This window comes from Anoplopoma fimbria, chromosome 20 (assembly GCF_027596085.1).
Source record: "Anoplopoma fimbria isolate UVic2021 breed Golden Eagle Sablefish chromosome 20, Afim_UVic_2022, whole genome shotgun sequence".
NCBI classification, from domain to species: Eukaryota; Metazoa; Chordata; class Actinopteri; order Perciformes; family Anoplopomatidae; genus Anoplopoma; species Anoplopoma fimbria.
Genome location: NC_072468.1, coordinates 19002648 through 19015425, shown reverse-complemented (window position 1 = coordinate 19015425; position 12778 = coordinate 19002648). Strand labels below are relative to the sequence as shown.

At 41.1% G+C, this 12778-nt stretch overlaps 1 protein-coding gene across 1 annotated transcript in view; it reads right to left on the bottom strand.

Moving 5' to 3' along the window:
• The window catches only part of arhgef1b (Rho guanine nucleotide exchange factor (GEF) 1b), a 40639-nt gene that overhangs the window by 4854 nt on the left and 23007 nt on the right, over nucleotides 1-12778 (bottom strand). The window contains 21 exon segments of the mRNA XM_054620978.1: nucleotides 347-472; nucleotides 582-725; nucleotides 836-888; nucleotides 1128-1238; nucleotides 1344-1431; nucleotides 1540-1707; nucleotides 2360-2435; nucleotides 2541-2615; nucleotides 2786-2886; nucleotides 4042-4156; nucleotides 4329-4454; nucleotides 4763-4845; nucleotides 5201-5347; nucleotides 5465-5655; nucleotides 9012-9087; nucleotides 9090-9152; nucleotides 10020-10217; nucleotides 10659-10688; nucleotides 10873-10948; nucleotides 11148-11259; nucleotides 12115-12144. Coding sequence (XP_054476953.1) covers nucleotides 347-472; nucleotides 582-725; nucleotides 836-888; nucleotides 1128-1238; nucleotides 1344-1431; nucleotides 1540-1707; nucleotides 2360-2435; nucleotides 2541-2615; nucleotides 2786-2886; nucleotides 4042-4156; nucleotides 4329-4454; nucleotides 4763-4845; nucleotides 5201-5347; nucleotides 5465-5655; nucleotides 9012-9087; nucleotides 9090-9152; nucleotides 10020-10217; nucleotides 10659-10688; nucleotides 10873-10948; nucleotides 11148-11259; nucleotides 12115-12144 — 2189 coding nt within the window.

Genomic DNA, 12778 nt, shown 5'->3' with positions numbered 1-12778 from the left:
GATATTTGGACATCTATCAAGACTAAGAAGCTATACAACCAAAATGAAACATGATGTTTAAAGGAATAGTTTGATATCACTCCGTTAAATATGAAGCTAAATCTTGGAGATGGTTAGCTAAGCTTAAAATACGGACTGGAAACAGGCGGCAACTGCTAGCCTGGCTCTGTACAAAGTGCCTACCAGCACCTCTGAAGGTCAACATTTAGGAAGTTAAATATTTTATTATCCGTCTAAAAGAGGAAAAAGGACACTTCACGTCCATTAAAAAGTCTGGAATTTAATTGTATAACTGGAAAATGCCATTTTCACTAACTTTTACTTTTTACTTGACTCAAAAACCTACCTGTTGAATGACAGCTATCCGTTTCCTGACTGGGCCTCTCCGAATGCTCCTCTCCGTTTTCCCCATCAGGCTGCGAGTCTTCTGACAGACTAATGCTGCCGACCAACAGCCTCTTCAGAGACATGACTAACAGAGGAGACACATTCAGTGGTTTCATTAGAATGACAGGCAAGATACCATGAAAGAAAGGAAAGACGGTTGTACAAAAATCATCTATAGAAGCCCCGTCATTCACCTTCGTCCAAAGCACTGTGGGCCACCTTCTCCTGATCGCTGTTGGAGTGGCCTATCAAGTCGAAGCCTTTGTCTGACAGGAAATCAATCAGCCTGTGCCGGGGGTCTGAAGACTTGTCATCCGTCAAGCTGTCCTTATCTCGATCTGCAGACGGACACAAGGCTTAAGTTCGGCTCCAGCTTTCAGAACTGTGTAACAATAACAAATTTGTACTATTTATTAACGGTTCAGCTGATAAAACGTTGCTGTCTCACCACTACTGCTTTTCAAACCCCCATTCTCAGTCGGGCTCAAAGGGGCAGTCAGCCTGACGGAGAGAAAATGACAAAAGAAATGAGATATTTTGAGATGGGTGAACTTTGGCTGCCGATGAATACATCTTGCTCTTTTAACAGACGAGTAAAACACACACACACACACACACACACACACACACACACACACACACACACACACACACACACACACACACACACACACACACACACACACACACACACACACACACACACACACACACACACACACACACACTCTGACACATACGTGGAGGGACTGAAGAGAGCTCCTCCTCCACTTCCAGGCTGCAGCGTTAACCTCATGGGTGCTCCACTCTTCTTCAGATCATCCACTGCTGACTTTATCACCTCGGTCCAGCTGTAAATACACGCACACACACAAATCAGATTGCAATTCATCCTATGATTTACCCTCTGAAACAAACATGATTAATCTGTGTATTTCTCTCCCTCCAACACGTACATTTTCCTCTCTCCAAGAGACTGAGCCACCAGTTCATAGATCTGAGCACCGCTGTCCCAGGTAAATATCACGTAGAAGGCCTTTCGATCTGATGGAACAGGAGAAAAAAATAAAGAAATCGGAAGGGTGAATGATATTGATCTCACAGTGGAAGCGACCGTGTTTGAAGCTGATGTACTGTTTTTGTGCGTCTAACCTGTGGCCACCTCTCGTAGGAAGACTGAGTCCAGCTTGATGATGGGGCTCAGCATCTGCTTGCCCTCCTGCACTGCGATGTTACTCTTGCTCTGGCATTTGAGGACCATCTTGTCGTCCTGCTTCTGTAGGAGCACCAGCAGGTCCCCGAGCAACACACACTGCACCTCTGGGAGACAGGAACCAGACGGTGAAGAGGGAAAGAAAGGAAAAGACAGGTAGGAAGAGATAGAGGAGATCGACATAGGGACGTTCTCTGTTGTCCGACTTCTCAATTACTCATAAGTATTTTTTTATTTGTATAGCGCCATTACTTTAGATTGTTTTTAGTTTTGTGATTACTTGAAAATTTGTTTTTACTTTTGTGTGTATGTGTGTGTAACTGTTGATCCAGGCTGCATGTAATTACCCAGAGAGGAATAAAGTTGAACGGAATTGAATTAAGGTTTGAAGGTACCGAAATTAACTGAATATAAAAAAGGAAGTCAAGGGGCCAATGAGGTGAAAACTCCACCTACACACAGCTGGGTTTCCTTACATAGCAACCTTTAATCTACAAATTTAAAAAGGGGAATTGAAAACAGAAATATCTGATTCAAATTTTCTCAATATCCCAAAATAAACTACTGTGGGTTTTTTTTGCCTTTTGGAAACAGATAAATAGCAATTAAAGTGAATTTAATAAATTAAATCTAATAAATATTAGCATAAGGCTAATACATTTTTTTAATTAGAATAATTCAGCATTTTTTTAAATGGCAGTGAAATGTTCTTGTTTCTGCAGCAAAACACTGATAATGCACACGCAAGCAGATATTTACCGATTGCCTTCTCCTTTGTGACTCTCCAGGTCACAGGGCCTTCATAAAGCATCTTCTTCTGAGTTAGGTCGATGTTCTAGAAAAGACAGTGGGAGAATAATGAGCAATAAACATTTCAAAGAACTAAAAATCTGTAAAGTTCAACAGTGTCTGCAAAAAATTGTTTGTTGAAAGAACTCACCTTATATTCCGTATAAAGGTCATTACTGGGTTTGAGCCCTGATGTGTCCAGTCTACGCTGGTAGTCCTTCAGAGTCTGGGAACAGAGAGAAAGGTTAGAGGGTCAGACAGGATCAGACGGCACAGAAGTAGACGTAGTCTAACAAGCAGAGACCTTCAGAGGTCTCAAAATGAATTTACTAGACTCCAATTGGTGCTCAATCACGACATAACTGTGTTGTGAGTGATGGATTGTATGTTTCTCACCAATAGGTTCTCCATCAATTTGACCTCCTCGTTGACATGGTTGAGGATCTTTCTGCAGCAGTCTGCGCTCTGCTGGATCCTCTCCTTCTCCGTCGGGTCCTCTGGGGAGAGATGGAAAACACAGAGTTGAGGAAAATGCAGCTTTCACAGCGAAGCCCAAACGAAAGTCATAAATCACAAGCGTACAGAAAAAATCTGGGATGGACAGTATTGATTGTTGAAATGTTTTGCTGGTGTGCTTAAGTTGGTCCACATTCATCCTGTGTTCTGGTAAAGATTGGCACATTTAGTTTTAATCATTAGCATAATACATTTCTGCATTCTGTCCAGATAAGATGTCATTTACTAATAATTTTCATATTTACAAAAACAGATGGATCATCATTTGGCTGTCATAAAAGATACAATCCCAGGTATCAGCTTGCAAAATATACATAAACACCAGACATGGAGTCATAAGTGAGTAATTATCGATCAATTTCATCAAATTTCATTCCATATTTTTCTTCTGTCTCTTCAACAAACCAGGATATATTGAAAATATGGGGCAATATGATAATATAAAGCATTAATCAATAGAAAAATGAAGTTTATACTGTGTATTATATCGCTTTAATATCTGTGAATGTAGTACACTACTGCGGGCAATGTTGTAAATTGATGAGCAGAACATATTTAAAGAACCAGTGAAAAACCGCCAGCCGTCGTCTGACTTCTGGTACCCCTAATGAAGTGTCATCATAGTGAGGGTGAACTTTGAGCGAGGGAAACAGCATTACTACGATTATGCACTCGCATGCTCACGTTACTGTCGTCTTGAAGAGAGAGGAGTGGCTTGATTGGTCAAGCATTTAATTTGCTGAAATAACAGCTATATTAACATTTTTACCTATAGAAACCCCCCCCACGAAAAAAAAAAACATATATATGTAAATCATAATAAAGATTATACCGAAATAGTGATATAAAAATTGATATAATGTGATAAAGGATTTTGTCACTCCCTCACTTTTTAGATTTGAATAATTTGCATAATTAACTCACCTGTCATCAGTAAAAACATATTGTCTAATAAATATGTCTACACTTGGCATACTGACTTCCACACATAAGTGAGCTACCATCAGACATAGGACACAAACTCAAACACACACGCACACGCACACACACACACACACACACACACACACACACACACACACACACACACACACACACACACACACACACACACACACACACACACACACACACACCTGTGTTCTTGGCAATATTCTCCAGCAGCAACGGGTATTTGGTCAGTCTCTGCATCTCTATGGGAATGATGTCCTTGAGCTGCAGCCTGCGGCACTGGGGCTTACTCTCTGCCTCCTGGGATTAAAACAAGACAGAGTCAGAATGAGAGCACATGAACGGGACCAGCTACGTGACCTATTGAATTTACCATGCGTCTGTGGGTGCACCCCTGTGTGTCTATCGGCTAAAACTTTAGGATTCAGCGTGTCTGTGTTTGTGTTTGTATGTGTGTGGTATGTGTGTTTACCAGTATGAAGGAGTTGAAGCGTGGCTCTTTCTTCTGCCTGCTCTTGATCTGGTACAGGGCCCACGACTGGTGACTGCAGAAGCGGGCTGTCAATTTCTGGAACCACTCCCCCTCTGTTCCTCCAAACTAGAACGCACAGAAGTAAAGAATGAGAGGAATAAAAAGATGGGTAGATGGAGAAAGAGCTGGAAAAGGCACAGAGTCAAGCCTGGCAACTAATATAACTGTAGCTTTTATAGCCAGTATTTTACTTTCATAGATAAACAGCTTTCAGCATTTGTTAAACAAACAAAATATGATTTAGCAAAACTACTGCCAAGTTATGTTGTAATGAATTGCCAGCACATATCCGTTGGGGATTTCCCAAAAGCAACCCAAATATTGACAGAAAATAGAGACAGGATAATACAAAGAGAAATATCATGATGACTCACTCTGCTGAGCATAGTGGTGCTGATAGATTTGACTATGAAGTTGTCATCCAAGCGCAGTTTCTTCAGGTTCTCGTAGAAGTTATCTGAATTCAAACAAATAAATAAGGCCCTTTAAAAATACTATGATCAACTCTTCTTTATAAAAACAGTCAATACATTTTTTTTTTGTGAGCAATGCAAGGGATTTTGATTTCTGAATAATTCTCGACTGTGCACCCAGTTTCATCCTGTTAAAGTAGACATATTGTACATGCAGTTACCTTTATCGCTGGCAACAGATACACACAACAAGCAGCTTCACACTCAGAATACAAATTTAGATTTACTGCATAATGGTTTGCTTATTGTGTGGAAGGAGAGCACTAGCATCCAAGTTTAGCGTCTGACTCTGGGAGGAGACAAACATGTCAGAAAAGGCCTCTTTACAGCAGCACTCACAGTGCATTTCAATGATCTCGTCCAGGTTCGGAAAGATGGTGGACAACTCATTGGAGGTCAGGAGCTCCTCCCTCTCCAGAGGCTTGGAGAAGATCATCTGAAGGACACTCAGCATCCGCACATGGGCATGCTCAGTTGCAAACAACTCTGAGAGGAAAGAGGGAGTAGACATGGAATGAGAGATGCTAAAAACACTGCAACCTTCTTTTTACTGCTCATCTGTTTCCTTCTCATCATGTGCGGCTTCATCTCTCTTATTCTCACCATTGATGACCTCCTGCCTCTTGGTCTCCCTCTTGCTGAGACTGGACAGGCCTTCAGGGGGTGCCAGCTCTCTCCAGTTGGGCGGGTCCGACTCAAACTCCAGTAGGCGTGGCTCCATCTCCTCCAGCTGTGGAGAGGGGCTGGTTGGGGAGTGGCCGGGCCCTTCAGGAAATACAACTGGTCCATCAAAACTGAGACAGGAAAGAAGTGGGAGAATAATTGATTTAGATTGGTTACTACTACACAACCTGATTCAAGTGACCCAGGTGGCTATAGAGTAATGTGTCACACACTCTTTTGGCACTAGTGGAGGTTGTTGGCTGAGGAACAACAGCAGCTGGTTGCATTTCTAAATGCACACCAGGGAAGTCTGTAAGGATTTTAAATAGCTAGCCAGGGTATCTAGCAGATAAGCTATCTATCATTGTCCTGTTGGGATTCCTGTAGCTTAGCTACAGTATCAAGTAGAGCCTCCGATTAACATCTGCCAGTAGTTCTATGGTGAGAATATATTGCAAAATCAGCCAACTTACCAGCTTTAAATATCTTACAACTTTAAGTGCTTCAGAGTAAAACTATGATTTAAATGGGGTAGTACGGAAGCCATGCTGGTTTTCTGTTGCACAGCAACAATCAAATGATGCACTTATTATTATTATTATTATTATGTAACTGTATATAATTAACTTGAATCCACACAAAATTTTGAGTGTTTATTTTTTCTTCTTCTTCTAGCCTTGTTAATAGACCACTCTTGGGCTTTATGTACACAAAGCCACACTCCACTGGATCACCATGAAGCAAGGAGCTGTCAATGAAAGGATTGTTCAAGGGGAAACTACAAAGAAATGTATTGAATATGAGTAAACTTGACAACTGTGGGCTTACTTGGGATAATTCATTGTTTCAAGACGTTCCCTCTGAGTCATGACAAAGTTCAACTGGCGTCTTGTGGATTTACAGTCGATTAACACCAAGTAAACTGACCCATAATAAATGGCCGGCGCCAAACACTTACCCAATGGTCAACATCGACATGACTCAATAATCATTCCCTAGCTAAATGTCTGGCCTTTCACTGAGAATACGAGCGCTGTTTGAATGTTACTCACTCCCTGTCGGTCACAGCACAGGTCAACAGATTCGTCTGACAGTGAATAATGAGTCAGTAAACCTGTCAGTCAATTGATTCATTTAGTTTGTGTCGACAGGAGGCGAAGGACATGTGCCCTTTAAAAATAATTAAGTTTAAATATCCTTTCAAGGTGATCTAACTAATAGTTCTGAAGGATCCAAGTGGTTTTGATCAATCAATATCCTCATTATTACCAATTATTTAGTTTAACTGCTTCCTGATTATTTCAGGACAGCTGTATCGTCCTGTTAAATCTGTAGGTGTTTGACAGCCTGTCTGTCTCTGCTGTGCACCTCTCCCATCAGAGAGGCATTAAGAGGGGGTTTGTCCATCTTACGGATGGAGGTGCTGGGGGGTGAGCGGTGTAGGTATTGTTGTCATGGTAGAAGGCGGCTGCAGGTCCACATCACTACGGGAACGAGACTGTTTGGCCCGGGAAGAGCCACGGCGCCGAGAGGGGTGCCGGTCCACGCGGGCACTCTCACTACGCCCCACTTTCCTATTATAGGGAGGGAAGGTCGGAGAGGATGAGGGAGGGATGAGGAAGGTTAGGGACAGAATAGAGGGAAGGATGAATTGGAATAGAAAAAAGAAGAGGGGGGACGAATGATAGAGATGACAGATGGATGAGGAAAAGAAAAAAGGAAGAGGCCATAGACAGGACAAGGACAAAACAAGAACAAAAGTGTAGAAGGAGGAAACAAAGAGATACCGCAGAATGGACAGCATTGAAAATAACACAAAAAGAGAAGGACAGTAGAAGAGAAAGTAATGTGCAGTCAGTGTGCAGAGACATTTGTGTTAATGATGATGGTAAAGAGGAGGATTCATGATTTAAAGTACAGCAGTAGAGGATTCAAACAAAAAAAGAGAGTTTTCCAAAAAGGGAAAAAATCAACAAGATAAAGAAAGAGAGAAAATGAGTGACAAGTGAAAATGCATGACATGTGACATGCATATAATGGTTAGACTAGAAAATATAGACTATGCTTCATATGCTGTAGACATAGTAGGACTTGTTTTCAGTTAGGCTACTTTACTGGTCATTTATGTCAACAGTTCTCCAAATCCACACAACGTACATTCACATCAACTAAAAAAAAAAAAAAAAAGAAATCCAACTGATCTCTCAACAATCAAGCTTATTCCAACTCCTTCCACACGCAGGTGCATGATACTTAGCCATGTAGTGTGTTAGTGCTGTGTATCAGGACTGCAGGGCTCAATGGGAGGTGTGTATGCATGCAAGTGTTGTTTGTTCAGTTTGTATATGCGTGTGTGGTTGTGATCAGTAAAAGGCCTGAAGCATGTCCATGACTCAGTCAAGGCGCTGACACCCACCTTGTCTTCCGTCTGTAAAAACACGGACACCACATTGTTACACACCCGCCTTTAACTGTAACATGCAAACGCACACAGAACCCTACATGATGTACTAAACTAGTTACCGCTGTCAGAGTAGCATGCCAAGTAAGATGCCAAAGCACCTGGCACAACATGTAACCGCACACACTGTGGAGACAAGCAAGACAAAGGACGGGCCCTGGCCACAATAGATGCAGACACCTTGAAAAGCACACGGGCGAGCAACAAATACTACAGTATAAAATGAAACTTACGGTCCACTTTTTGACTATTAACTAAATATCAGCAGTGCTAAGATTAACTACGTTGTGTACAACTTTGGTGTTGACTAAGCAGCCGGTCTTTACAATATTTAGAAGCTTTAGACAAAATATCACCATTCCTATAGGTGAGTTAAACCTGTTTACTGAGTAGAAAATTGCAGCATAGAAATCTATAATAAGTGCCACATAACCGTAACAATTACAAATGCCTGAGTCAAGAAGAAATCACCAGTGTACTGACCAACAAGTAGCTGAATCCAACGGAAACAGGAGTCAGAACTGCACAAACAATGCCTATATGCAACAAAAACTGCAATGAAGCTCTGTAGTAAACATGAGGAGATGCACACAAAAGAACACAAAAGGGACAGAATGATGTTAGGAAGAAAACACACGTGCCATTGTGAGAAGGAAAAAAGGGAGAGAGGGTATGAGGGAGAGGGAAGGCAAAGGGCTGGAAGGGAGGGTTGGGGTCCGAGGGTCACCTGGTGAGGGTCCTTCTCAAATCTGCAGGCTCTGTTAGCTAGCGAGCAACAGGCAGCATGACAAAAGCTTGCACACGGCAGGGACAGACTGCTGGGGGAGTTTTACCACGCTCCCTCAGCCTGAGCACCTCCCCCATTTCCCCTGGTCATTAGATATATACACCTCCGATACAGTCTAATTACAATCTGATTACATTCTCTAGTCCTGTATTTTCTTATACTCGCTTATTGAGTCACTACACTGCAGTTATAATCTTGGATGCTTCGGATTTTCTTTACACCATCTCCATTTTCCTCACCTTTCTTTCTCCACATTTTCCTCTGTGGGAATTTCCATAGGGGAGAGGGGCTCCCCGAGGGTCAGCCCCCTACCAGGCCGATGGGGGACACATCACCCCCGTCTGACAGGGTCGGTGGCTCTAAGCGATTGCTTGAGAGGCCTGGAAGATGAGAAACGTTGGTGAGAGAAAAACAATGAGGGGTTATGTGTGACAGTTTTTTTTTCTCTATTGAAATTTAATAAATCGGTGCTTTTATCAGGTACATGAACAAATGTTTAGCTCATCAAAATAATTTATAATTATATAGTATAGAACAAAAAACTGAACGCAAGTGAAGAAGACAGTGTGCGGGAGTTTTTTGTTCTATATTGTCTACCTTCTATATGGTCTTCTTCTACGCACCTGTCGTCCTACTGGAGTGCAAAAGTTTTGCTCTTTTTATAATTATATAGTATAAAAATATATATCTCCATAAGATATTTACATTTTTATCTTTTAACACAAGAAAACAAATTCTCCTTTTTCAAATTCTGGTACCAAGCAATTGTGATATACATTTATAGGCCCAATTATATGTATCATGTTTATTAAAAGGTTTATACATGAGTTAAACAGTTAAATTGATGAGTTTCGTGTGTGTCACCACACTTATAATAATATTGTTTAGTGTTTAATAGTAAGAAACTAATAAACCAATACATTTTAAACAGCTGTTATTAATTGATTTATCAAAACCGAAATTAAATTATGCATTTGAACATGCGATAAAGTTAGGCTTTGAGCATGGTAAACATTAAACCTGCAAACAACAACATGTTAGCATTTACATTGTGGGCATGGTAGCATCCTGACGTTAGCATTTAGCTCAAAGCCCCATTGAGTCTATGCACAGCCTCACAGAGACGTTTGGGGGGCTGCAGGCTTTTTTTATTCATCAAATTATTAGATGGTTATAATTAAACACTGAAAAAGTCTAGAATTACTCCAGACTCCACACAGCACAGTCTAGTTGATGAGCCGGCTTACCATCGGCTTGTGTAGACTCGGGGCTGATGGTGGTGCTGATGTTGCCTGACCCATCACTGATCTCTAACCCAGGCACAGAGGAGGGGCTTCCGCTGGAACAAGACTTCCTGCTGTTGAGGAAAGGGGCTGCAGGTTCGGTCAAGGAGCCTCTGCCGGGAGCTGAAACCTTACGCTCCGGATTCACTTTCTCTTTTTCCGCTGAAGATGGGGGAGGAGATGCAATAAGTTTAACAGAGCTGAACTTGTGACAAAGCAGATGCAAAAAAAAAACAACAAAAAAAACATGACCCAAAACCAATTCAATCAGTGAAAAGGTGACTGTGTGAGACAGACAAACAGACGGGATGAGTATGGTGCAATCAGGGTCTCTGTGGTGGATGAGAGGGTTAGTTTTGTGCAAGAGAACACCCACAACTCTGCAGACGAGATAAGTGTGAGGTTTTCTGGCGTTTACAACATATACAGTACAATAAGTCTTCAAAAAAACAACCCTGAAACATGAATCAGCTACACAATGCCCCACCCACATCCCCTCCAGGTTTGATTTGGGACATGCAGACATGCTTATGGGTTGATTAGTAGGGATGTGACCATTCTACAGATAAAAGGGGGGGTTTGAGAACTCTGGACGTCTAGTACCTTCAGCCTCCGTTTTAGGTTTGACGTCAGCTGTAACAGGAAAGAAGGGCAGGACAACATGTTCTCATATCCAGACCATTCATGGACATCAATATTTAAAGATACTTCATATAGTTCTTTTGAATGTCATATTTATAGATCGTAAATACTCTCAAATATCACTCATAAACAGAAATGATGTGTGTTTGCTTAGACAAAAACAGCAGATACTTACTGTTGCCTGCAATCCAGCTGGGGATGCCAGTAAACACCCCTCTGGGCTTTGTCTTTGTCGATTCATCCTTCTTATTCTGGAAAGACAACACAGGTAGGGGGCAAGAAAATAATTTAAATCTGAGGGCTACAGAAACACAAATGAATCCCTACAATGGTTTTATGACGATATTGCGGGACATTTATTGACCTGTCTGGTTGCAGAAGGATAATATCCCTTTCCAGTTAGGGAAACCAAATAAACAAATGAATCAGCAGAGAATGATGGTCGCTTACCTTTACCAGCTGTCTCCTGAAGAACCCTCCTCTGGACTTCTTACTGTCAACTGCCCTGGTTTTGACCCCAAGGTGCTTCATGAAGAAGGCCACCGCTGTGAAGATGGATTGGCTAATAGAGAATGGATTTAATTAGTAATATATAATATGTTTTTGTAAATACTATTATGAATACTTATTTGTACATGTTCCATTTTTCTAATTTGAATATGATTGAACTTATTTAAATTCATTATATTCATGGGATTCTTTAAGATTAGTTTGTCCTCAGTATATTTCACATTAAAGGCTGCAATAAAGGAAGTTTGCATAGTCTCAGGTGTCACTGATGATAAAACTGAGGGACTAACATAAAATAGACAGTGCACATGAGGGAAGAGCGCGAGGATGAAAATGAGGATGGGCAAATGAAGAGGGAGGTGGAGAGTTGAAGATAGCAAGAGAGGAAGGAGGAGTTGAAAAGAGTGGCAAGGAGAGAAAGTATGACACAGAAAGACAAAGGCGGGGTTGAGAGAAATTTGAGGAGTTGATAGAAAAAAAGCCTGAGGGAGGAGCCTCTGGGGACATTCACACAACAAAAGCACAAGTATCTCAAGTTTTACAGAGCAGGTTGTCTGAATACACTGACAAAGAACTATAATCACAACGGACCAGTAAAAGGCATGACAGGGTTTAATAATTTAATGTGTGTGCAACACATTAATACAGAAGTAGAAAATCTAAGAATGCATCGGCGGCTTTCTAGAAGATACTGTACAGTATATATGTAAGTGTAGAAAGGACATTTTCTATAGAAAACTAATCAGAAAGAAATGTTGTTTATGGTGCACTTGAGACAGGTTGCAAACATATTTTGGTTTGACCACACCCAGGCTTGGAAAAATTATTCAGAAATCAAATCAGCTACATGTGCAAAAATACACAACGCTCGTGCAAATATTTTTAAATTCACTTAACGAAAACTCACCATTTTTCCTCGTCTGAGACAATTGAAGGTCTGAAAGAAAAGAGATATGTGTGACGTCACAATTGGAAAGGGACAAAAGCAAAAACAGACTGCATCACCTTGCAGCATCAAGCTCACCTCTTCCTTCTAGGTAGCATTTCTCCTTTCTCTAGCTCGACTGATTATTAAGTGTGTTTTGGGCCGGTGGAAGTGACTTAGCTTTTCAAGATCCAACTCAAAGCTGATTGTTGTGTTATTTTGTTCAGAGCAGAAGCAATTGAACATATTCTAAAAATTTGAACAAAAAAAGGGAGAAAAAAACGAAAGAAAAAAAAGATCAAAAAAGGAAAAGATGCATCAAAAGCTGCACCTCTGTCTGCTCTAACAATTTAAAAAACAACTTATTCTCTTGAAGATCTGCAAAAAATTCCTACTATTGTCTCCCGACTATGTTAAACTTGATCTATTCTAGTTTGTCTCTCCGGTCAGCTGTCTGCAAAGGGAATCCAACGTCAGAAATGATCCAGCACAGCGGAAATGTCTATTTAACCCTGTTTTTGTCTGATGCAACATGCAGGCAAGACATAAGAAATTTGATACTGGTGTTTTTCTATGAGCATAAAGAGTGGGAGGGGTTTCCCAGGGATTTCCCTGCATAATCCAATCAAATGGTCTAGTTGCCTCA